The sequence below is a fragment of the Drosophila suzukii genome, chromosome X (genome assembly GCF_043229965.1).
Source record: "Drosophila suzukii chromosome X, CBGP_Dsuzu_IsoJpt1.0, whole genome shotgun sequence".
In the NCBI taxonomy this organism is placed as follows: Eukaryota; Metazoa; Arthropoda; class Insecta; order Diptera; family Drosophilidae; genus Drosophila; species Drosophila suzukii.
In genome coordinates, this window is record NC_092084.1 from 23,293,139 (window position 1) to 23,318,576 (window position 25,438).

General features: G+C 35.9%; 2 protein-coding genes across 18 annotated transcripts in view; both read left to right on the plus strand.

The window, feature by feature from the left end:
* The window catches only part of rg (A kinase anchor protein rugose), a 193,888-nt gene that overhangs the window by 83,380 nt on the left and 85,070 nt on the right, over positions 1-25,438 (plus strand). For 10 of the 16 annotated variants that reach the window (XM_036821018.3, XM_036821019.3, XM_036821024.3 and 7 more), the window contains exon 1: positions 21,467-21,605. The exons of the other annotated variants lie outside the window; for them this stretch is intronic. The gene's annotated coding sequence lies outside the window, so the exon portion shown is untranslated. Of the gene's footprint in view, positions 1-21,466; positions 21,606-25,438 lie in introns of those variants that run through there. 16 annotated transcript variants of the gene reach the window in all.
* On the plus strand, positions 7,537-22,403 carry LOC108004640 (histone H3.v1). Of its 2 annotated transcripts, XM_036821030.3 has the most exons (3): positions 7,537-8,392; positions 19,697-21,248; positions 22,337-22,403. In XM_036821030.3, exons 2-3 carry the CDS (start codon positions 20,035-20,037, stop codon positions 22,386-22,388), a joined length of 1,266 nt encoding a protein of 421 aa, XP_036676925.1. In that variant the 5' UTR covers positions 7,537-8,392; positions 19,697-20,034; the 3' UTR covers positions 22,389-22,403. The 2 variants fall into 2 exon arrangements, with proteins under 2 accessions (XP_036676925.1, XP_016923079.1); XM_017067590.4 differs by lacking the exon at positions 22,337-22,403 and having other exon boundaries at positions 7,637-8,392; positions 19,697-21,294.

Genomic DNA, 25,438 nt, shown 5'->3' on the forward strand with positions numbered 1-25,438 from the left:
AATTAAATATTTTGAAGTGTTTTTAAATGCCAAAATGCATGAACCCAATGGCTTACTTGGAGTTATACAGATACACTTAATCTGTTTACATAAATGAACATCCTATTTGCTTGGCAAATGGGTTCAAGGTTGCACTGTCAACTCATTTAGAGTCAGTTTGCCGTTGAAGACCCTCGAATGCCGTAGAAATCTTGCAATTGCGAAACTCAATACATGCCATGGTATTAGTCATGCTCTATTAAGTAGTAATGAGATTAGGTAATTGATTGAAGGGTGCCCAGGCTGATTGAACTTGGCCAAAACCGAATGCGAAAAGCCAGAGCCCAAAAACTTCAACCCATTGATTGATGGCAATGCGAAACACAAGGGTTCACTGCGAAAAAAATCGTATATGGAATGAACAAAAATTTATAAATATTATAGGTTCTATCTGAATACATTTTTTGTTCTTCTGAGCTGAAAATAAAATTATTGCCTACTTTTACACACTTCAAATTACATTTGAAAGTGATTTTAAAACTCTACTTATTTTTGTGACATCTAGGTAAAATACTTATTTATATTAAAAAGGTTGATATATCTTCGAGCTTCCGAAAGAAATAAATAATAATTTAAATCAAAATTTATGTGAATAGATATTTTTCTCTCTGCATTTACGAACAACAACTAGAGTATATCACAGCACCGAAATCGCTTCAAAGTTCAACTTGATTGAGTGGCAGGCGGCGGTCACGTGTCGCTGCAAATAAACAGATTTTCATTGCAATGCCACATTCCAATTCAAATCGACACTGAGACACTAACTAAGCAACAGAGAGAGGGATAGTGCAAATGAAAGAGACGGGTATGTGACTGGGCGAAAAAGATAGAAGGATATATGTATATATAGGTACCTGAAGAGAGATTCAGTTTCAGTTGAAGGCTTCGAAATACCAACCGCATTTCGTGTCCTTCGCCAATTCCATCCATTCACTAATTTTGGCAACTGAGATTTGCATTTTAATGTTAAGGGAAATGCTTTCCAAAACTATGGGTGGTTAGGGGGTGAAAAAAAGAGATGGTATGATGTTAAATAGAAAATAGTAAGAGATCAGGTTGTATGGTTTTTTTTTAAACCTTTTCGTTGCTAACTTTCATCCTTTTTTGCTAGCTTCAGTTGCAATTTGGGGCCACAGAATACAAAGTTTTGACCAGCAGGTAATGAATGAGTTCAAATTTGAAACTATGTTTACTTTGGATAATTAGCAAAATAATTAAGTAAAGTGGGTTAGAAAGTTAGTTAGTTACTACAAATGAAATCATTTCTCTAATATCCGATTTCTCAGATTCTTTACCTGGCAAAATGTTGTATTCAAACTATAATTGAACTTTTTTGAAAAATTTGGAAGTTGTAATCACTGGAAAAGCATTTAAAAAAAATAATAAAAAAATTTGTGTGTCACAAAATTGCTCAAACTTGTAAAATGTTAGCATTGCAAGAAATAAATTTATAATATTGTTTCTAAAATGATCATAAATATTTAAAATAACTATATGTATTAAAAATGATCCTACATTTTTAAAATGATCCCAACAACAAATTATGTAACTAAGAACTTTCGTTTGAATATAATAAAATATTGTTTTGCCCGCAACATAAAAATTCTGTTCACTAATTCCTTCTACCAAGGCATTAAATATTCCTTCTGTGATTTTTCCATTTTCCCAAATTTTCCATCCCCTTTTTTCCCCACTTTTTTGTTGCGATTTTCGCCTGTGAAAAACTCACCTAACTAAAAACAGTGACTTTTATTTCTGCCCGTTGCCCAATTTATTTACATATTTTGGGACACTGCTGCTCTCACTGACGTTGGCCACAAACATTTTGTTGGTCTCTGTCATATCCTTCACCTAATTTGGCTCCCGGCTGTGCTTCATGAAAACTAGATTATGGTCAACTTAGTGTTGGCTACCTTTTATTTTTGCCAACATTTTTGTGTGGTCAACTTTTTCGGATGCTCTGCTGCTCCTGTGGTCGCAAAAATGTGCAGCCATACAATTAAAACCGCAAAAAAAAAAATGTAAAGGCAGGACGCAAATGAAGGTCCCATTAGCTGCATCTCTTTCTAGCCGCCTGTTTCCGTCTCTTTCTGTGGAACAAAAAAAAAAAAGGGGAAGAACCCCTTCCACAATTCTCTTTAGCATTTGTTTGGGTCTTTTGTTTGCTGTCGTTATGGTCTAATTATCTCTATTTATTTATGCTACTGCCAAGTAACTTTTGTTTGCCATCTAAAATGCTAGCCATCTCTTTTGCTCCTGTCTTTCCATCTCTTTCTTGCCTTTGTTTGTTGCGTTTTGCTGCTAGTTCTTCTCCTTTCCACATCTTTGTTTTGTTCTTTTGGTAGATTTTTTTTTGCATTTTTTTCTAGCTTTTACTTTTGTTAAAATCACACACATATGCAAGCACTTGGGAAAAAGATATACAAATTAGAAATAATTTAATTTTTAAGTTGAACAATTATTATTAGTTGAAACTATTTTTTTTAAGTATTTAATATTGAAAGAAGTATTCAGTGTTATATTATAAATGCCTTTCCTATTCTTGACTTCTTTGCTGATAAAATAGCTATTGATCTTATACCTACCAAAATCTCTTTCTAAAACAAATCCTAATATAAAATGTAATATTTTTCTGAGTGTACAGATAGAGCAGAGAGAAAGTGAGGCGGTGTGCTCACACGCACATGCAGAAAGACAAAGATAGAAGGCTAAGCTTACCTTTGCTTTTAAGGCCCAGACATTTCGTTGGCCATTATGTTATTACAGCTGCCTGCCATTTCTCTTTCACCCAAACCGCCTAGAAAAAGAAAACGAGAGGAAAACTAAAGCCAAGGCAACCGAAATCCTCACCCCTTAGGAATTCTATGTTTGTGTGAATGTGCTGGAAATGGATTTGGACCGTAAAAGTGTAGATAATGGGTCCCAGCTCATGTGGGTGCAGTTTTAAAGCCAACCCAGACCCCCCCCCCCCCCCCTAAAAAAAAGCCGAAAAATTTGTATTTCTAACATCCCCAATTTCTCATGCAATTAACAAAACAACCTGAGCACCAAGGCTATACGGGGCGTATGCGTAATCTGTTTCCAGGTGCACAGAAAACAAATGGTTTCACTCAGAAATATGTAATTGATTAAAAAAAATGAAACAAAAATATTATAAAAAATGTTTTCTTCTTTGTATCTTAATGTATTCATTGATTTTAATATTAAATGTTAATATACCCATCTATTTTGAATAAATTAACAAAATATTGATAATAAATGGCAATATAAATGTAAAGTTGAACAACTTAAGGAACTTGTTATTTAATATAAATTCCAGGAATTCAGTTTCAATATTAATCTATCAGACTTTATCCATGCCTTCTATTCCTCGTTCTTTCCCCTTTCATCTAAAGCTTGTTGTATTCTTTGTGTTTTATTTTAATGAGTAGTTGAAGCTTTTGAAGAGCAGCAAATTTACAGTCAATTAAATGCGGACCCCCAGAAACCCCCTATAAACTCATCCGTATTATATTGAGGAAAATAAGAAAGAGACGGGACTAGAGCTTGGGGAACGGAGAGAAAGAGTGACAGGGATAGAGCAGAGCAAGCGAGAGGGAGAGCTCGAATTATGCCTAATGAGCTGAGCCAAAATCTGAAGCAACAGGGAAACTCAGGGAATATATAAGTGCCAAACGATGGAGGGGGGTTGAAAATCGAGAGAAAGGAAAATACCTCTTGGGCCCCTCCAGTCACGAATACATAATTACAATCGAAAATGCTTTTCATTAATTTCAAGTGCGCTTCAAGCTTCCGACAAACAGAAAAAAATATTCAAATGTAAAAGGAACAGACCAGAAACAAAAATTTGTTGTTAAAATAATCTTGTGTAATATTAATTTGAAATTTGGTCTTCCTGCCCTCTCATTCCCCTTTTTTTCTTTGGGTCAAAGTTGGAAGTGGTGGAGCACGTGGCCAGAAAGTTTTGATAATTAAGGGGCAAGGAAATTAATAAAATGGAAGGTGTGGCTTAGCTAAATATTAAGAATGGAATTTAATTTTAGAGGTAGTTCCCCTAATCATAACTAGGTAAATGTAGAGGATGTAAAACAGTAATAACATATTAAGGTGTATAAAAGTAGGCACTAAAATAAGCTTGTTGACCTTTAAAATGATTGCCTACTTTTAGGCACCCTTTTATGTGATTTCAATACCTTACTGATTTCTGGTTTCACAGATAACAGCAATAAATATGCAAATTCTTATAATCAAACAATATTATATTATTGATTATATCAAAAGGATAATTATCTACCTATAAATTTGTTAAATATTTGTTTTCCGTTTATAACTCATTTAATATTTTTTCTCGAAAAATGGTTAAGGCCAATTAATATTTTCCCGTTGGCCTCAAAAATAACCCTTCCTCTGCAAGAGCCCACACAAATTTGCTTTCTCAAATCGTGACTGAATCTTTGAGCATTTCAATTTGTTTTCAACTTTCAAGTTATCGCAGGGCCAATTATGTGGTGGCTTTCAGGGGGTGTGGAAAGGGAATTATGAGCCAGTGGATTGATACCCCCAGCTCAGATAGTTGGCAATCTATATATATAGTATAGTGTAGTATTGCGGCCTGAGAGGGAAAAGTTTCTAATTGTTTTTTAAGTTTTCGCCGCCCTTTTTCCCCCCTTCGAATTTTCCGCTGCGGGCAAATTAAGCCACTGAAATATGAAACTAACCTGCAAAAAAAAAAAACCAAGAGCAAACTTTGAGCTTAGCCAGTTAGCAAAATTTAGCAATAAACTTTTATTTAATCGATTTTAACACTTGACTGAGAACGTCGACAACAAGAAGATGATGATGATGAAAATACCTTTGTATCTTGCATCTTGTATCTTGTATCTGTATCTGAATTTTCCAACCGTTTTGTCTGTTGGCCAGAAGAGAGGAATTTCAATTCCAGTCACACAAACTTTTTGTCGCCAAGCATTTTCCTTAGCTTTCTTGTGTTTTTTTCTTTTCCTGCTGCTCAGGAACATAATGAATTTTTACAGTTAGTTGGCTCGTGATTCATTTTCTTGAAGACCATCGCATCCTGCGAACATCAAAAGAAGCCGAGAGCCGAGAGCCGAGAATCGAGAACTGAGAACTGAGAACCGAGGGCAGTGAGAGAAAAGTTTAGCCATGGTCAATAGTTTATTCCACTTTGCTACCAATTAGAGCATTGAATTGTGCCAACAGCAGGTGCACAATCATCAAAATACCACCCATAAACCAAGCATATAACTGCCCAGCAATAACCGAACCAAACCGAAGGGCGGGCCCCCATTCATTTGCGATATTATATTGCAGTCGTCGTCGTCGTCGTCGTCGTCGTCGATGGTCTCGATGGCAATCCCCTAATGGGGTTTATTGAGACATCATCAATCTAACTTTAGTCCACTTCCGTAGCGATTTCACCCCCCTTTCATACTTTTCCCCAGGTAGTTTTGTGCCCCGTGTGGATGCGGCCAACAAAAGTTCCAATAAAATGGCCAATTCCAGGCAACACAATTGCCAGCACAATGGCAAATGCCAAGAAAAACAGAATCGGTTTTGATTTGGCTTCAATAGTTTTCAATTGTTGTCGGTTTATTTTTTAAGCTTATGGTCATTAGGTTGGATGTTTCACTTACTAATTGTAGCGGTATCATACATGGTATGTATGGTAAAAACTAATGCTTTGGGTCACCAAAACCCATTTTTAATAAATCAAAATTTGGAAAACTCTAATATTAAAGAGTCAAAATTGTAAAGCAGAATTTAAAAAAATGTAATCGCAAACATAAGAAGTTGGACATTCCAAAATCGGATTATATTTGATAATATTATGTATTCTTAAACTTTCGGTTTGGGTCACCATTCTGCAAGACATTAAAACCTAGACAAAAGCTAACATGAAAATGAGTTTAAACAAAAATTGATCAACCTAAAATATAAATATATTAATAGCTATTATGAAAGAACCTATCTTAAAACTTGTAACTTGTAATTTTTAATTTAAATCCTTTTCCGAAAATATGTTGTTCTAAATCCTTTGAGGTACTTGATTTACTCTAGCCTAAGCGCTTAAAATAAGAATCATATTCCACAAATCTCCCTTAAGTGCTTCAATTGCAAAGAAAATCTCTTTCCTATCCTCAAGGATTATGTTTAACTAGTGGAATTCACTTACTTTTAACCCAAAACAATTTGCAGCAAATTCCCAACACTCGAGGCCCGAAAAAGTATGCAACAGAATTTTGCACTTTACTCATGTCAAAGATGCCTCCAACTTTCCCCCCTTTTAAATTGTAAATGGGCAAAGGTCTTGTCTGCAGGAATAAAAAGAAAATAGAACACGTTATATATATATATATATATATTTAAGTATAAGTATATGTGTAAAATAAGAAAACTTTTTGCGACCCGTCTAACGTATTTTTTTCCCCACTCTATTTCTTTTCAGGTGAGTAAACGCAATTTTCCTTGGCCAGAAAAAGAACACATTGATGTGTAAAAGTGAAATCCGCTTTGATGTTTCGTGCGGTTTCTTCACCCGGGGAAATCTATGAATATGTAAGGGGGTCTTGGATCTATATATTTTTTCGGGGGATATACATATCAACGTTTATGGTAAGTTTTCTTGCACAGGAAGTGTGTCAAATTTGCGGCATTTCAATGGGAAAACTAAGGAAAAGCAAAAGGGCAGCTGAACCAAAAATTTCCTAATTACTTCATTAAATGTTTGCCTAATTTCCTTCAAATTAGCTGTGTGTCCTGTAGTGTTTTACCCCCCAAAACACACACACACAGCATCTTATTTGTGCTTAATGACTGCCACTCGAAATACCCATTAAACCACCCATTATTCTGCCATCATTAGGTGAATCTCTTTTTCTCGATTTGCGTTCAAGCGTTGTAACTGTTGCAGTCCATCTCCGGAAAATCTAAGGAAAACTGACGAAAAGCATAGCTTTGAGGAGAGCTTTTCCGACTCTCTTAAATTGAAATATGAACCCACCATGGTATTAAGAGAGTCTGAGGTTTTAAGGGAGCGTTACGAAAAAGGCAGGGCGAGGGGTTTGTTTTGCTTTCGGTTTATTTGATTGTTTTAAATGGTTCTAAAGTGCCAGCAGGGGATTTCCGAGAAATAAAAGCCGGACAAATGGAAATTAAAGTAGTTGTTTCTATTTACCACAGATATTTATATGTTGGAAAATATAAATTAAAATTCAAAATGCCAAAATTCGAATAATAAAAAATATTTAATCAGAATAAAAAACACTCAATTTTTAAATTTTCTTAGAAAATTATATAAGTTTTTAATTTTCTTGTAATGTTATATTTTTTTTTATATTTTTTTGTTTAAATAATTTTTTTTGCGTATTGCTGAATATCTTAATGTACCATTTCTAGAAAGATTTTTCATTTAAACATTGATTTATTGCTAATAAATTATTCATAGCTAAAAAAGAATATATTTTTTTTATATCTTAAAATATGAAAGTTAATGTTGAAAAATATTTGTATATATTTTATTTTAACAATATAATTTCCTAGAATAACACACAAATTGGGAAATGCAATAAAGCACACGTGTGTATATTGTATATTTTGGAGAAACTAACAAAGTACTCTCTTCAGCCGGCTAAAAAATGATCGCCAAGCTCATTTAATCGCCATTTTCAAGCGATTTTCACCTGCTCGAAACTCAAAAGCTTTTCCTTTTCACCACAATTAAAGAAGCGGCATGTGAGAAGAGAGAAAATGTGAGAGAGAAAACAAGAGATGAAAAGCCGAAGAAGAGATTTTCCGATGCAAATGCCATTCGGCTTTCCCTATGGCATTGGTATTAGTGCGGATGCTGACTGTTTGCAAAAAGAAAATGGAACAGAAAGCACAACAACACAATGTTGCCCGCCATCAAGCCGTATTTCTCTGTGTGTGTGTGTATCTGTGTGACTGTTATGGGTGCGTGAGTGTGCGTGCTCGGTTCTGCTCGGCAAAACGAACGCTCGTCTGCAGCACTTATCTTCATGGGATAAATCTCGCTGCTGGCCGCCGCAGTCTGTTTTCAATACGGGCGTAAAGCGGTCGTCGAGCACGGTTAAAAGCAAAACAAAGCAAGAAAAATACCAAATAACAGCCAAGAGAAAAAAAACAGCCAACAACAACAGCCAAAAAAATACCGAAAATATTCAAAAAATATTCCAAAAAAATTTCAAACCAAAAAACTAAATAATATACCATAAAAACATTAGGTCAATGTACAAAATATAACCACAAAAATTAGAAAAAGTAAAAAATAAACACCTAACAAGCGGCAAATGCAAAAGGAGTTAAACCCCTAAAGGTAGCCCTACAAAAACTACCCATTAAAAATTTAAAATAAATTAATATAATATAATATAACAATTAAAAAAGCCCTGAAAAAAACTCACAAATCATAAACAAAAGAAAACGCCGACGACTTCGTAAACGCGCGCCCAAAAAAGTGTGCTACAAAAATCGCAATGCTATGCAATTTTTATAGTTCTCAATCCAAATATTCGAAAATATTTTTTATTCGCCTTGCTTCAAATTTTTTTCAAATATTTTTTTATTGTTCTTTGCTGTGTGCTAAAGTGAAAAATTAAGATAAAAAATATATACATAAAGTTACAACATATACATGTACAAGAAAAATGTAAACAAATGCTAATAAAAGAGAAACGTTTGCGTGTGTGCGTGTATTTATTTGTTTGATTGCTTGCTTGTGAGTGTGTGCGGGTGTGCGTGTGTTTGCTGAAGCATAAAAACAACAATAAAATGTATTACAAAAAAAAGTGGAGAAGAAGAGAAACAAAATGAGCTAAAGAAAAGTCCAGAAAATAGAATTTGGGGAATATGAACAAGAAGCAGAGCGATAACAATTGTAATAAAAACAAGCACATAAACAGCAATACCAACAACAACAACAATAACAACGACAACAGAGTGTGTGTTTGTGTGCGTGTGTAAGGGTTTGGCGTGAGTGTGTGTGTGTTAAGGAAATCATCATCAAAATCATTATCTCCATCGGTTTCAGTATCGATTTATTTAGCCTTTTTTTGGTTTGTTTTGAAACTTATATCTTTAATTTAAGTTCTTTTTTGTGGAAAAAACAAATTAACTTATTTAAGAGAGTTTTCTTTGTAGGTTTTTAATTTAAAGTTAAAAATTTAAGATCATTTTAAAAAGCTTTAGATGATTAATACAAGACTTTTAAAATAAATGTAGTTGAGTTTTGGTACTTTAATATAAAGACACATTTGAGATATTTTTTTGTGAGACGAAAAAATTAACTTATTTAAGATAATTTGGTTTGATGGCTTTTAATTTAATAATTGTCATTTTTTAAAAGCTTTAGATTTTTTCTGTTACAAGATTTTTTAAAATAAATGTAAGTGAGATTAAACTTTTCCGGTTAGGAACTTCAATTTTATATAATTTAATTATAAACCCCATTTAAAAAGATTCCTGTTCTTTATGATAAAGAAAATGAATGATATATGTTTAGTGATCTTAATTAAGAGATCAAACTAGTGCTTACCATATGTTTAATTTATTTCCCAACTATTATGATGACTTTTCCAAACCAAAATCAATTGACAAGCATTTATACACCACAATCGAGATAATAATTTAACTTAGGTCTCCTAAAACGTATCATCTTCCAAATTTAACCCAACTAGGTGACTGAATTAAATAAAGGTTGTCAGGCTTTTAGCCTTTAACACCAGAATCATTACTATTTCAAGCGCACCCATTTATGGTTGCAACAATTTTGATTTTGATTTTGACTTTGGCCTTTCAGCACCCTGGCGAATTCATCTTCATTCAATATATAAACCTTTTGTTCGACTAATTGTTTATAGATCGTGGCTGTTGTTGTTGTTGTTGCTACTGCTGTGGCGTTATTGTTGCAGCAGTGGCTATTGTTGTTGTCCTAATCAATGAAGTCCATTTCGAAAGAGGATTTATTGTGTTTAATGAGGGGAAATGGACTTGTGGGGATTTGGTTGTGGCAGATGCAAATGACTAATCTAAGCTTTTGCACTAGCACATACACGTACACAACACACCCACGTATATATATATATATATATATGTATCTAAATACATATATATGATTAAACATATATAGAGCATGCTATGCACGAGCACAGCTTCGAGGCAGAAGTTGTTGGCTTAGGCTTTTTGGCTTTAAATGTTCAATATTCAAATACACACAAGTTTGGCAATGGCGTGGCAATAATAAATAATTAATTCAATTAGGCTATAAGCATGTGGTTCGGCCTCTAGAGAGCTGACATTTTGGGGAACATTTATTGCTTTGGAAAAATTAAAGCTATGAAAAGTTGGGGTTATCGACTTAAAAAATATTCCAAAAAAAGATATTTGACCTATAAATGTTAAGAATTTTAATTTAAATTCCTTTATTAACTTAAAACTGGGGAAATAAATTGTATCTTAATGTTATTCTCCCCGATACCTACATCTTGCAAAGAGCTTTAAATTGTCTTAAAAGTTAAGGACTTAAACTCAAATTCAGTCTAAATGACCCAACTCAAGTTCAAAGTTTTTTTTGACTCTGGCTTGACCCTTGAACCGTTCCAGATAATTTCTTACTTTTCGTCGGAAAAGTGTTTGAATTATGGTTGGGCTAAGGCATTTTATAAAGAGCTGCAATCACTGTTTAAGTTCACCTATCTCATTCTGTCTTTCAAGGATGTTGGCAGGATTTTTATTTTAGATCACTGCGAGAAAAAAAGTACTTTTAATAAAGATGTATTAAAAGTATATATGAGTACTCTAAAAACTATGCTATTTAATAGTTCCAAAAATTGTAAAACTATTAAATCTATTAAGACTAAAATGGTTTTCAAAGAAAATCATATTTGTTTTTAGCCTGAGAATTTTATTTGGTTTTAAAAATATGTTTAGAAACCAATTTAACTGTTTTATAAAATGAAATAATATTATTGGACCTTCTGAAACCAAAAAATTCATTGGTAATGGCTGTATTTCATATGATAACTTTTTTCAAGTGATGATTCTTCTCCTTTTTTTCGGCATCTTTATTGCGACTGAGTGTGTGTGTGTTGATGTAAGGAGCAAGTGTAAATAAAGAAAAGTCGTGCCCGTTGTGCAAGCACTCAAAAGTGGCTGCACACACACGTACATCTGGGTTTCACCTGCAGTCGTGGCACGTTTCTGGGGGCTTGTAGCTCCCCTTTTGGAGGAGCATTTCCCCCCAAACCCACAGCTTCGTTTTCTTTCTTTGCTTTTTACTTGATATACTAGGGGTTTTCGTCTACTGCCTTTTTTCCCCCTTTTTTCCACCATTTTTCCCTTTTTTTTTGGAGGGGTTCTAGGCTAAGGTTTTCAACAAGCACTCGTCGTCATCGATGTTTGCACGTTTCGCTTTATTTATTTGGAAATCTTTTCTTATTCTGTTCTGTATTCCCCGCGCCTGTCCTTTTCTCTTTTTCACTGACAAAGTGTGTTTGTATTTGCTTAAAAATCAATTACGTCATCATTGTAAAATGGCAATTGGATATATTATATATATATAACGATGGCAACTCTGTCAGTTGGCTTGCTCTTATATAACGATGGCAACCCTGCCATCGCCAGTCGCTCTTTCATCATTTTGCTTGTTTGTTTATTTGTCGGCACTCTTCCACTCCACCACTTGTGTCAATACTTATCGGGCGATATTAACGTCACTGTGACAGGGTTCCCACCCCTCCCGCCATACCCAAAAAATATTTTCCACCTGGCATCTGTTTGTGTCACATGTCTTTTCCAAAAACCACCCACCCACTCCCCTCCCGGCACACAAAAATCTTCCTTATTGTTTGCGCCATATTTTATTTATGTTTTGTCAATTTTTGTGCAACTTTTGCTCGTCGCTTTGTGTTACTGCCTTTTACCCTTAACCCTTGTGACCCGCCCCCCCCCCCAAAACACCAACATAGTAAATGTTATAACGCAGCAGATTTGACAGCTCCTTTGGGCCATTTCATTTGTGGCAAACTTTTTCAATGGCCGTCAAATAATGCAGCCAACATCCCAGCCATCTGACATTGAAAGGTGTTTGTGTGTGTTTGTGTGTCTCTGGAGGGGGCGTGGTCATGGGGGAGTTCAAATTCATTCCATTATTGTTGTTTTGTGTCAGATACCCAATGGGATTTCCTGGTCCTTATCATCGATAGGTTTGTGTGCTGACAATTGGGAAGGAGAAGTGGTAATTGGATTGCTTTGAACTATTATTTGTCCGATAAAATGACATCGATAAATTTGGTTTTATTAAGGCCATATTTATCGATGTAACTTGATAGCATCCCAGCATCGTCGATTAATGAACGATAATTAGTCGATAAATATATTTTATTAAAAATTGCAATGTTTCGATATTGTTCAAGGAATTTCAATTAATTTCGGTTTTTATAAATATTTTTGATATAGACCCCATAACTAATGGATAAAATAAGCCCATCAGATGGTAAAAGGCCAGATTTCCAGCCGAATGGCAGTGAAAAGGAGAATGCAAACGAGGAGTGCCAAGGTCCAATGTCGGTTTGCCGCTCCCCGGGATTATAGCCGCCCATGAATCGGTCGAAAACATATTCCAATCTCCTACCATCTTTCTCTCTTTTTATCCCCGTCCATCCAGCCATTCAATTCGAACAGATTTCGATGAATAAAAGGAGAAAAAAAGTCGAGAAAAATGAAAAAACCCAGCTGAGAACTGTAATTCATTTAAGTGTTCCATTGAGTGGTGTGCCCAGTATGTGTGTGTCTGAGTGTGTACCCCCATGAAATTTCATATTTTTAATGACCATCTGAAGGGAAAAAAAGTGGAAAGCGGAGAATGGAGAGTCAATACAAGGGATCCAGACGGGCATCAGGCCTCTCACAAAAGGCATTCTTCGATGCGATGCGAAACTGAAAGCAAACATCATGTGCGCCGGGGCTATAGGAAATAAAATAAAATCCATATATGCATACTTTGCATATTAAAAATAGCATGGAAAGGAATTTGAATGCAAAAGGATATAATATGATGGTACACAAAAGAGAGTTGGTTAAGTGCAACAGCCATACAAAGAAAAAATTCGTTGGACTTGAAGCTTTTCCCTTCTGTGACGGCTTTAATTCTTTGGTTAATTATTTCGCAACTCCCGCCACGACGACCACATTTCGCAAATCTTCCACAGCCGCAGGCTTCTACTTCTACTTCCACTTCCACATTTACTTCCTCATCCACTTCCTCATCCACATCCACATCCTCATCCACATCCACATCCACATCCACATCCACATCCACATCCACATCCACATCCACTTCCACTTCCAGATGAACTCGCTCGTCTGCCGCTGAAGATGTTCTTAATGGTTCAGTTGTTTGCTCAGCAAATTGAACGAAAACAAACTTCAAAAGTTTGCACCACGGATATGCAGATGGCACGAGAAGTGCTGGATTGAAAGTGGTTTCGGGTGGTTATCGTGGGGCGGGTCTACATGGAGTCTCAAGATTAAAGATCCGCATAGAATGCTACATATCATTTCTATATATCACATGGGCTTAATAGTTTTTATAAATATAGGAAATTATTAAAAAAAATTAAAATCACTTGTAAAGGTGTCTAAAAGTATGCAGCAAAATATGGATTTCTTTCGAAAGACCATGTTCTTTTCTAAGACATAATTTTTAAACCCTTACTGGTTAGACAACAGTTTGAAATTCTTTTGTTTTTAATACTTATTTATATATTGTGATTTTTATCATTAAAAGAATATTAAATAAAAACATGTGACAAATTTTCCTTGTTTAATTAGAGTGTTGTGAAAACGTTTTAATGATAAGCTCGACAATTTTCTAAGTCATTTGTAAATGTATTGGTTGTTTACTAATATAGTTTTTGTTGAATCGTTATCCCCATCGCTTAGTCCTCCTTAGTCCTGTGTCGTGTCAAATGTCTCCAGCTTCAGTTCTTCTTCTACATCGTTTCGGGAAAGTGTACCTTTTTACTGGGGATTATGTTTGACGATTAGTGTCTGCCCATTGTGTATATTCATCATTTGGGCCGTAAGGACAGTCTCCAGCTTCACTCCGTCTTCTTTGTAAAACTTCAACTCTTGCGGATTGTATTCATGTATGAAAGCAAACATTTCCATCATGTTCTTCAGGGGCTGCTTTACGTGAAGAGGAAACTTGAACTCTGCTTCTCCGCATTTTAGATTTATATAAATGTAATTTTCCATTTTGGTTGAAAATTATTTTAGTTTTTTTTTCTCGAAAATCGAATGTCTTGCCGACTTTGTTGCAGGATTACAACTGACTAAAATAGAAGAAACATATCACCTAAAACAACTTGACAAGACTAAAAAGTCGTAGCCTACTAAAAGAGAATTTTAAATACTTTGGTTGAATTTATTGTTCTTAAAATTGTGCTTTTATATTATTGTTTTTAACAATTTTAATCGATTCATATTACCAGAATTCCGAAATTTTCCCACAAAGCGATATTTAATAATGGCATTTCTTGTGGGTTAATTAAATTTTTTCTTTTGGTTAATTCGATTGAGTTAATTGACACTCCATGGGCCCCAATTCAACAGAAATATGGTAGATAGGTATTCATGATGTCGACCGCAGAGTGCGTGGCATAATGATCTCATGTTTCCGTTGGTTTTTGCGGTCAGCTCTTGAATGCGGATTGCACAAATTGTTAACTCGGCCACTGGTACTAGTGTTCTGTTTTTCAGTCTGGTCAAATTATGTACATATGTTTGTATGCTCCCTCATTGAGTTTGTTGTCAGTATGTAATTGTTTTAAAATTGTCACAATTGCTGGTCCTCTTTTTTTTTTGGGGGGCGAGGAGGGGGGCGTGGCAAGCAACAAGGGCAAGGTTGCTGCAGTTGACAAGCCGCAGTGGCAAGCTTTTTAAAAATTTATGCTGCACAGGGCACAGGGCACAAGGACAAAAAGAAAAAAACACAAAAAAAAGGAGGTTGGGTCAGGGGTTCCGAAAAGAGGTTAGTTAACATATGACCTGCCGAGGTCCGAGTTCGGTCCATGTCCTGCATCCGGTTTCCACACGGCACACACAACAATAAAACGAACGAACGACGCAACACTTATGTTGGTTTACTTTTGCTACCAGCTCTTTTCCGACCATCCTAACCCCATCCACCCATTTTCCTAACCCATCCCCCCCCCCCCCCCCCCTTTTGGCCACACAATAAAGTGCAGCCAGCAGCCAAGAAAACTGTTCTAGCTGAATTCCAACAGCGTGACAGTTGCCGTTGAAATATATGTATAACCTTCAATGGAGGAAAAGTCCACAGGCTAGCATAAAATCCACAAGATTAAAAGAAAGATGTACAAAATATTGGATTAAATATTTATTCTTGCTTGGTAATCCAAAATATTCCCCTCTCTTATAGGCCTTCATCTCTTATATAATGGGCGGTTATTACCTCCCCATCGCAGAGTCCCAAAAATAGCGCCGTATCGAATGTCTCCAGTTTGCGTCCTTCGTATGCGTAGAACTCCAAGTCATCAAGATCAAATCCGTAGGTTTCAGCATAGTTGGTCATCAGGTGCTTCAGGGGCTGTTTTATGTGAATGGGGAACGACCACTGTCCCTCTGCGCGTTCTACAATTAAGGAAATGTAGTTCTCCATTTCGATTGGATATTATTTTAGGTTTTATTTCTTATATAGTTTTTTTTTTTTTCTTTCGAAAATTGAATGTCTCCGACTTCGTAGCTGGATTTTAACTGAATAAAATGGTGATACAAATCATATAACACATTTTGACAGCTTAAAAAAATCATAGCCTTCTCAATTGGTTCAAATTTTCGCTGAAATTCATTGTTGTAAAAATTATACAAATTTTTGTATCTTTTGCAATTTTCTATTCATTTTATTTTTAGTAAAATTGTTTTTCTAAATTTATTACCAAATTCCCTAGTTAATTTTTAGGTAGTTTATTAGTGAATTTATTTTATGATTTAATTACATAACAATAAACAGAATACTTAAGTTTGGCATACAAATTGTTATATTTATTGGTTAATACATGATAGAAAATAAATTTTAAGGAATGGGAACATGTTTAGAGTCTTAAATTTAGAAACAAAAGTTTTTGTTATTAATGTCTGAAAAGATTAGAATGTTTTGTTGAGCGAGTGGGTGTTCACACTACAAGTTCAATTCAATACTTTTCAGATGAAATAGAGTCACAAAATAAACAAACAATTGAAAGACTTAAAAAGTGCACCATGAACCTAGTTTGTAGTGACCTAAACTACATTGTGGCAGTCTATAAACAGTCTGTAAAAATATTTGCAATTTTCCCTCAGAGAATTTACAGTGCGACTTTCTTGAATTGTGGGCTTTTCCGCATTTTCATTTTGTTTGTTGTCTTGCATGTGTTGACCATGACACGAACTCGTGTGTGACGAAAACAAATGACTGACGCAGATGTAATGGCATCCTACCAACTCACACGGCCCAGTCTCATTCTGTTTCTAATTAAAGGCCACGTAAGAGCAAAAAAAAAAAGATATGGGGACAAATTGCACAAACTGGAATTTAATTTTATAAATAACAAAAAAATAGGAGGGGAAAAAAAACAATAAATAAGAAAAATAGCGAAATAAAATTAATGGATCTCGTGTCTCCATCTCCTTCTTTCACTTTTCACTTGGTGACCATAATCACAGCTGCATTGTGTATAGCAATTAAAGCAACAAATGCAACAACGAAAAAATAAAGGGGCAAAAGGAAAAACTGAAGAAAAACTGAGGGAAAAACTGTTGGAAAAATCACGGGGGAAAAAAAGGGGAGTAGAAAAAGTTCTTGTTGTTTGCTGTTTTAATGGTTTTCAATGATTAAATTGTTGATAACAATTTTAAGCTGTACCCGTTCAGGCTCCACTCCTTCACTACCCATCTCTTTCTTACGCTCTATAGGCATCTCTTTCGCTCTTTATATATACATATATGAAATATATAACTGTTTGTGTGTGTCCCTCGTTATCATCTTGTTGTTTTTATTGTCCGTTGACTAACTTTATACAGACTATGGGCCATGTAAAGTTGAACATGGGCATAACAATGTGCCCTTAACTTGGCCCACAGACTGCAGTTTTGCGCCCCGTCTCTTTTTAACCTTTTGTAGCCATCTCCCTCTCTGCCTATCTTGCCGTCCCTGTCTCTGTCAATTTCAATGTGCAATTACTTGGAATTTGTTTGAAGTTTTCCAAGCAGCAGCAGTAGCAGCAGCAGCCGGAAAAGTTTTTTCCTTTTTCCCCCGTCGCACACATTAAAAATTTAATTAGAGAGTGCCTCGACATCAGAAATCAAAACAAATCGGGCGAAAAACTTTTTCAGCAAATTGAGCCGAATGAGAATTTTCGGTTTGAGTTGCATAATCTCACTCTGTCATCCTTAATTTATTGGGGGCATTCATTATTTGTGTGACTTACTGTTAAATGTTGAGCTTTTAATTTGTCAACTGATGTATATATGAAAACTTTGAGGCACTCTTTTTGTAATTAAATGTGTACAAGTTGAGTACTAATTTAATTTGATTAAAAGTTGTTTACAAAAATGTAGATGCTTTAAATTTGTTTAATCAGCTAATATGATTTTGTAAATCACGGTATACTAAAAATGGTTTTAATTTTAAAGGGAGTTTCAACATTTTACACATTTTAAAAAATATAGAATAATTTAATAAACAGATTAATGGTTTTGTTTCTTGATTTTCAACAATTTTTAAAATGAGGGACCATTTTTTTTGGCCTTAAACATAATGGAATCACAATAAATCGCCTAGAGAAAAGTAATTTCTTCCCGTGCCATGCCTTAAATAAACTCTTTTATTTCGTATATCCTGTTTTGGCCTCCTCAATTCGTTTCGCGGCTTAGGCATTCTCCTCTGTGTTTTGTCCTCCGCTTTGGGGGTCCATTTGGGACCCGAGGACCGCTTTGTCATGCTAAGGGTTAAGCCGAAGTGGTTAGAAAGAGGATTTGAGAACGGGGGTTGGGCATAAATAACGACACGTTGTGCATTTTGATGGGAACTCGGGAGTTTTTTTTTCTTAGCTTGCGGATTGGCCACGGTATATTACTAGGGAGTTATCAACAAAAAAAAAATGGAGATCTCGACCCTGACTTCGGTTTAGCCTTTTCCGCATCATTGCCCCACTGTGTGGCTGGAAAAAAAAGGGTTAGTTGTGTAAAAACCACACGAAAATGCTTTTATGATTATTATTCCGTATTTTTTCCGTTGATTTTTATGATTATCATGACTTTGATGTCTGTTAAATGATTGTAAATATTCATCGAAGTCATGTTAAATCCGTTCAATTGAAACCTTAACACCAAAAATGAAAAAAAAGGGAACTATTTACCACCCCCCATGAAGTTGTTTACAATGGAGTTTAAGTCCATTCAATTTTCATGGCTGTCAGTTTATCAAATATGCGAAATATTTCAAAATATATTTCCCAATTGTATAATACAATCGAATGGGAGCGACACACAAGCCAATGGTAATCGTGACATTCCGAAAACCATTGGTGGGCCAGTAAATAAAAGAAAAAGGCAGGCAAATTTATTTGATGCTTTGACCATAAAAAGTGCAACAAAATCTCGAGTGCCAACAATTGTTTTACAGAGAAGAAGTAAAAAAGATCTGGGGGAAAAAACCCTACATTATCCATGCACAAATAGAGCAAAATGTTCAATGCATAAACAAGCATATTTCATCTTACTTCAAACTCTAAGTTTGCCATGAATAAGGGATGAGTTTGAGTTGTTCGGTAAAATATTTCACAAATATTCACATTCAGTTGGCAGACAGTTTGAAACTAATCGATTAAATTGAGACCCGCAGTACCATTGGTTATTCGCAATAGTTCACCGAATTTTTTAGAGAAATGATTTTGAAATGGAAGTTTTTACTTATTTTAATATAACTATTTGTTCCTTTGAGTACTCCCAACATTTTGTGCCGTACCTTATCATTTTGTTCAAAAAGTTGTTGGCTTTTATTTTTTTGGGCTTTACGAGCTGTTCTATGGAATCGACAATCCCTTGGGGGTCTCGAGTTTTATGTCTCTTTTATGAATTCGAAATTTCAGCACACGCACACCAATGCCAAAAAAAAGCCATTGCAAACTTTTCACAAACACACACACACAGAGCACAATAAGCATTAAAAACAAGGCTATAACTTTGGTCCACTATCTGCTTAGCTGCTGGCCAGATCTGCTGTAAATAATCATATATAGTATATATACTCTATATACATTTTTTCCTAAATATATATATATATAAACGAAAATGTACTGGTATGTGTATGTGTCAATGTATGTGCGTTTGCCTGCCCGTTCCTTAAATTACAACAAAAGCACATGAAAAATCTTGAAAGCAATCAAAAAACGATAAATATATATATAAATGTATATGCATTTAAGTAACGTATTTAATTTATGCAAATGAAAAGTGCGCAGAGGCCGAAAGAAAGACGTGAAAACAAACGACAAACAAATTCGAAATTAATTTGCATTGAATAACAAAGGAAACGCTTCGGTTTCAATTTCAATTTCAGCCAAGGATAAAGCGCAAACCCTTAGACAACAAAAAAAAAAAATAAAATAGAAAAAACTGATACAAAAGAGAAGCCAAATGAGGGAAAATGAAGTGCCAAAGTGTTGAAAATAAAGCGAAAGCCAAGAGACGAAATTGAAAACGAGTAGAAAAGGTTTTTTCCGTTCCGTTATTGCTCGGTAAAGCGCGTTCGCTTCCGTTTCGTTCCGTTGCGTTTCGTTTCGCTGCGTTCCGTTCCGTTTCGTCTCGTTTCGTTCCGTTATCGTTATCGATTGCAACCCTGCCGTTACCGTTACCGTTTCGCTCGGCAGACATTTAAATGGCTACCAGCTGCTGCTTATGATGGAGACATTCCTCGTCCTCGGCCTGTGTTTCATCCTGTACGAGGCATTGGATTTCTTTCAGGGCTGCATTCACAGTAATACCCCATCGCCCAGCGATCAAATCGAAGCCTATCGCCGCGAACTCGACGAACAGCGCCAGCAGCAGCAGCAGGAACAATTTCTAGCCGGATTGACGCCATTACTGGGCGCTCAATTTGCCGCTGCCGCCGCAGCCGCGGCCGCTGCCGCCGGTTCGCAGTCGACGTTGGGCAGCACGACCACGCCCACCGCCTCCACGGCCAGTGTTATAAGTGATTCATACGATCAGGAATCGCAATCACAATCGCAATCCCAATCGCAATCGCAATCGAATCAAAATCAACAGCATTCGTTGAGCACTCCCGGTCTATTTCGTCCCGCCGCCTTGGGCTATTACGATCCAGAGGATCCTTTGCATGCCACAAATTCCCTACCCCGAGACTTTTACTATCTGCAGCAACAGCAGCTAAAGAATAAGGTCAGCTCAAGATCGTTACTCTCCAAGTTCTCGTCGACCAACTCCGATAATCGTATACATCCCGAGGCGGGAGCTAATTCAGGACATCATCACAGTGTCCTGGGAACAGCGGCGGTTATAACCAGTCAACCGTTGCCCTCGGGCGGTGAGATACCATCAAGTCTCTTCGATCAGCCAGGACAACCGGCTGTGGTGGTGCCACCACTGCAACTGCAACCCTCATCACCACTCTTTGTGGAGCTCAAGAGGGCCATTATAAGTCAGAATCCCAATCAGAATCAGAATCAATATAGGAATCAACCAAAACAGGAAGCCGAAGAATCACAGTGTCCACAGTGCGAAGAAGAGCAGATACAATATTTGGCCGAGAATCTAGACGATCTTGTAGAATCCGAAGAGCAGCAGTATTCTCCAGGTGAGGAAGAAGAGGACGACGACGACGAGGAGGAGGAGGACGAGGACGACGAGGATCGGGAGGAGCAGCATTCGTACGTGGGAGGTGCCACCAGTGAACCGGATATTTGTACTGCCACACGACAGCAGCAACAGCATCATCAACAGCAGTTGGCCAGGATACATCACATCGCTATCGACGACATTGCAACTGGACAGGATCTACACCATCATCATCTCAGCATTTCGGGACAAACGACGTTGGGCGCCAATTCGCACGCCGACTTCAGGGAAATCGAGTGCGAGCGACTGCGACGCAAGTGCGTTAGCGTTAAGCGCATCTATAGCATATCGGAAAAGTTCTAATTCAGATCAGATCACTACTCAAACTCAATTCGATATCTCTCAGCCATCATACCTGTACAGCCCTTCTTCACCATCTTGCACTTCAATCGATCTTAAATATATATCGAAAGCAAAAAAAAATACCAAAATCTAATCCAAAACCAATCAAAATCGAAAATCGCCAAATCAAAACCAAAAATCACCAATCAAAAAATCAAAGCAAAATCAAATCGAAATAAAAGCAAAATCAGTTTTCAAATTCAGTTCACCAAAAATCGTACCAAATGCAACCAAAATCACAAAATTGCCCAAAGCGAAACACCCCACACAAGGTTAGCAAAAAATAAAAAAAAAAAAAAGAAAACCATAAGCCAACAAACTGAAACTCAAACAAGAAAACGAAATGGAACCAAAACCAAGAAGCAAAAACCGACACAAAAAAAAAGAATTTTTCTAAAAATATATATAGTACAAGATTGTCAAAAAAAAAAAAAGAATTTGCACAGCATTTCTCGAACATGATTACATTTTCAATTTTTCTGTTTTCTCACCTGCCTGTTCTCACTGTTTATCCGTTCTTTTTCCACCATTCTTCACTTCAGGTTCTCACATTTGGTCCTTCGGCTTGCACTTTTTCACCATAGACGGTTATTGTTTTCACCTTGATTCAACTCAATGATATTATAGCATATATCACGATCATAAGAAGGTTGTTTTTCACCCCTAATAACCGAAGAAATGATATATTTAGCCATATTTCCTCAGAGAAGTGGTCACCACATGTATATTTTCTCACCTTTCTGCACTTGCTTTGTTTTTTTTTTTTTATTAGAATTCCATTTTTTTTACTCACTGGACAAGAACTTGCACCCAACCCACCTTTTATACGTAAATCACCCGAATCTTTTCTTCTTCATAGCGCACCACATTCCACCCAGAAAAAACTCCACCCTCTCTCTCTCTCTCTTTATCTCTGTCACACACATTAGCCACCAATTTGTCACCTGTTTTTTCTCTCTCTGTATTGTTAAGCCCGGCTCTAATAATTCCCAACTTTTTGCAGCTGCGAAACCACTCAACACAATCGCACACGTGTGGTGTCCGAAGAGTACTAGTAAGGTTAAATCCCAAACTACTTTAACATACAGATTCTTGCATATTTTATTTGGATAAAAAAGGATGTCGTTATTTAATATTTTTTTTTTGTATATTTGGTTTAGTTAGAGAGAGAAGAGAGCACAGAGTTTAAAATTCTGACTTCTATGTATAGTGGGTACTCTCGAAACTTTTTACTTTTGTTTAGATTGTTGGGTTAACTTTGTTTTTTTTTCTTGTTGCTGCCTCGCTTTAATTTTTTTCTAGTTTCTATTTCCGTTCTCTCTACGATTCCTTTTTTTCCTGTTTTTTTTTTCGTCCTGTGAGAATTCCTTGGGTCTAAAGCCACTTGGGGGGACTAAACAACAAATATGCTAACTAGTTGGCTTTGGCCAGGTCTTTGTCCCAGTCTCTTCGTTCCTGGTATGGCTTTTAAACCTCTGCTTTCGAGTGTTATGCAAAGTAAATTGTACATAATTGTCAGGACTAGCAAAACACACACACACACACACACACACACATAGACACAAAGATATAGACTCTCTTACACATATATGCAAATGACAGGAGCTGAAGACGAGGACAATGACTAATTTTGCTGTCATTGTTGGAGAAAAAATGAAAAAAAAAATGGAAGAAAGGAAAAAGGGGGGAAACAAGGGAGAGAGAGGCAGAAAAGCTGTATGGCATTACTATCATATCTTACAAATTGTCGCAGCAGACCCCCCCTCTTTTCTAGATATATATGTGTATATCCTTTCAATTATTCGATATGTGGTAGAATCCTCTTGTTGTATTCTTTTATTCTTTGGACCTCGTTTTCATCTCCAGTGACCATGTGTGTTTGTACATCCTTGGCCCGCATCAAGTTAACTTTCCCCACATGTCCTTCTTCATCTCCTTCTCCTTTCTCCTTTCTACTTTCTCCCCTTTCGACCATTTGTCTCTCCCTTTTGTGCTCGGCGTTCAACATTCAACGTTCGTAATCTTTTGGTCTTTTCTTCATCATCGTTTAGCTTGATGTGGTTTTCCCCGACTTAATCAGTTTTACTATTGTTTGTTTTTACCAAACACACACACACACACACACACAGCTACCCTCTTCCCAAATGCGTGTGTGTGTGTATACATATATGGCACACATATAACATATGCGTACGAAATAATAGCACTAGATATGGATATACAAAAATATATATCCACATCCAGTATATAAAAATATATAAATTGATATGTCTAACTAAGGTTGTCAATATAAACTCGCTAGTAGTTTCATTAACTACAAACTTACACAACTTAATAAAAATATAAAGATCATTAAAAATATATTTAAAATATTATTTGTGTTCTGCAAGGATTTGTAATCTCAAATTTGTTTTTAAGACTTCTATTTTGTCAGTTCATGATTTCAATTTTGGAAGTTCAACTTTTTTTAAGATTAACTCTTTGGGAACATTTATCAATTGCCATCATTTCGAGTTCTAAAATGTAAACTTTTTCCATATGGTTAATTTTTTGGCAACACTGTTTTTATGAAAAACTTTTCGAACAGCATAGAAAACTATACTATTTTTGTTTTTTGTGTTCGATTGACAATATGAACTTACAAAACTTAATAAAAATAAATAAATCATTGGAAATCATCTCCAAGGACTTGTACTCTAAACTTTTCTTTTTTTTAAGATTATCTTTTTGGCAACATTTAAATGGTGCTATTACTTCGCTCGCAAACGTATTTTTATAAAAAGCTTTTATTTTTTTTTACTCATTTGACCAGCACAGAAAAGTATGCTTTATTTTCTGTTTTGTGTTCGACTGGCAGGAACTGGCAATTATATTGTGAAAAAGCATGTGTGTGTGTTTGAGGGCTGGGGACTTCCCATAAATGCTACATCATGGCAAGTATTTAAGCCATGGAGAACCATTTCTTACCGTTTAGCTCCCAGAGCCGCCAGAAACACATTCATCTCGGCCTTAACCCGCTTACATACCATTCTACGCTTATTTCTTTTTTTTTTCTTTTCGGTTTTTCATGTTTTGGTTCATTCAAGGGCAATATTCTTCTGCATCATTAACCCTCGACCGACCGCCATGAGAAATGACCCACAGCCATGCAGTCACGGTCAGCTTAACCCATTCGTGTCTGCTATCTCTTGCGAATATTCCCAAAATCAAATCAATAGTCGGCCAAGTGAAATTAATTTCGCTTTAAGGAAATTTAAGTGAAACAAATGCTCCCTACTTATACTCAACTTAATTTACCCTAATCCGTGTGTGTGTGTGTGCCTGTGCTGGTTTTAGCCCCCACTCATCTATCGTGGGTTAATTCCCAAAGACGTATTAGCCCGGCGAAATTTATCCAACTCAATTAATCTCGGCGCTCTGTTCTCTGACTTTACAGAATTGATAGCTTCGTGCGAAGGGGCGGCCCTTTTGTGATTTATTCTCGATTTTGCTACGTGTTTGGTTTAATTTTTTTCCAGATATAAGATATCTTTTCAAATTGTGTATTAAAATATGGTACTTTTTTTTATGAAAATTAAAGACAAACCATTTTTTTGATCATTTAAAAAGTTATACCTGATAAATTCCTTTTTAAATAAACAAAATACTATAAATTACAGATAAATTAATAAATATTCAATAAAATGTTGTGCAGTTTTTCTTAGATTCCTTAAAGTTTCACTTCATTACAGCTCTTTAAAAATGTTTGAGGAACTTTTTAGTTTTAATGGCCACTCTAAACGGCTTAACTTTAGTTGTTATTAACTTGCAACTAAGTATATACTCAAAAGGTGGTCTTAATAAACCAGTTATTTATTAAATTGAAAAGCTTAAGTGCGCCACCTTTTCTCATCTCCCTTTTAAGTATATTTTTTTAAGCTTGTATGGTTAATTATTTTTGCAGCTGGAAATGCCGCAGGATAAAGTTTACTTTTAGTTGCCCTGAATCCTGAAAAGTGTCTGTGTGTATATATATTCAATTAATGTGGAGAGCGAACGAAAGGATAGAAAATAAAAAACTTTGTTTGCTCTATCACTGCGGCTTGATGAGTGCCAGTCGTTTTGG

Excerpts from the sequence above, each read along its gene's own strand:
- LOC108004640 (XM_036821030.3), top strand. The coding sequence starts at position 20,035 with ATGATGGAGACATTCCTCGTCCTCGGCCTGTGTTTCATCCTGTACGAG. Across the intron at positions 21,249-22,336 it reads TGCGAGCGACTGCGACGCAA|CTGCGAAACCACTCAACACA; the intron begins GTGCGTTAGCGT and ends AACTTTTTGCAG.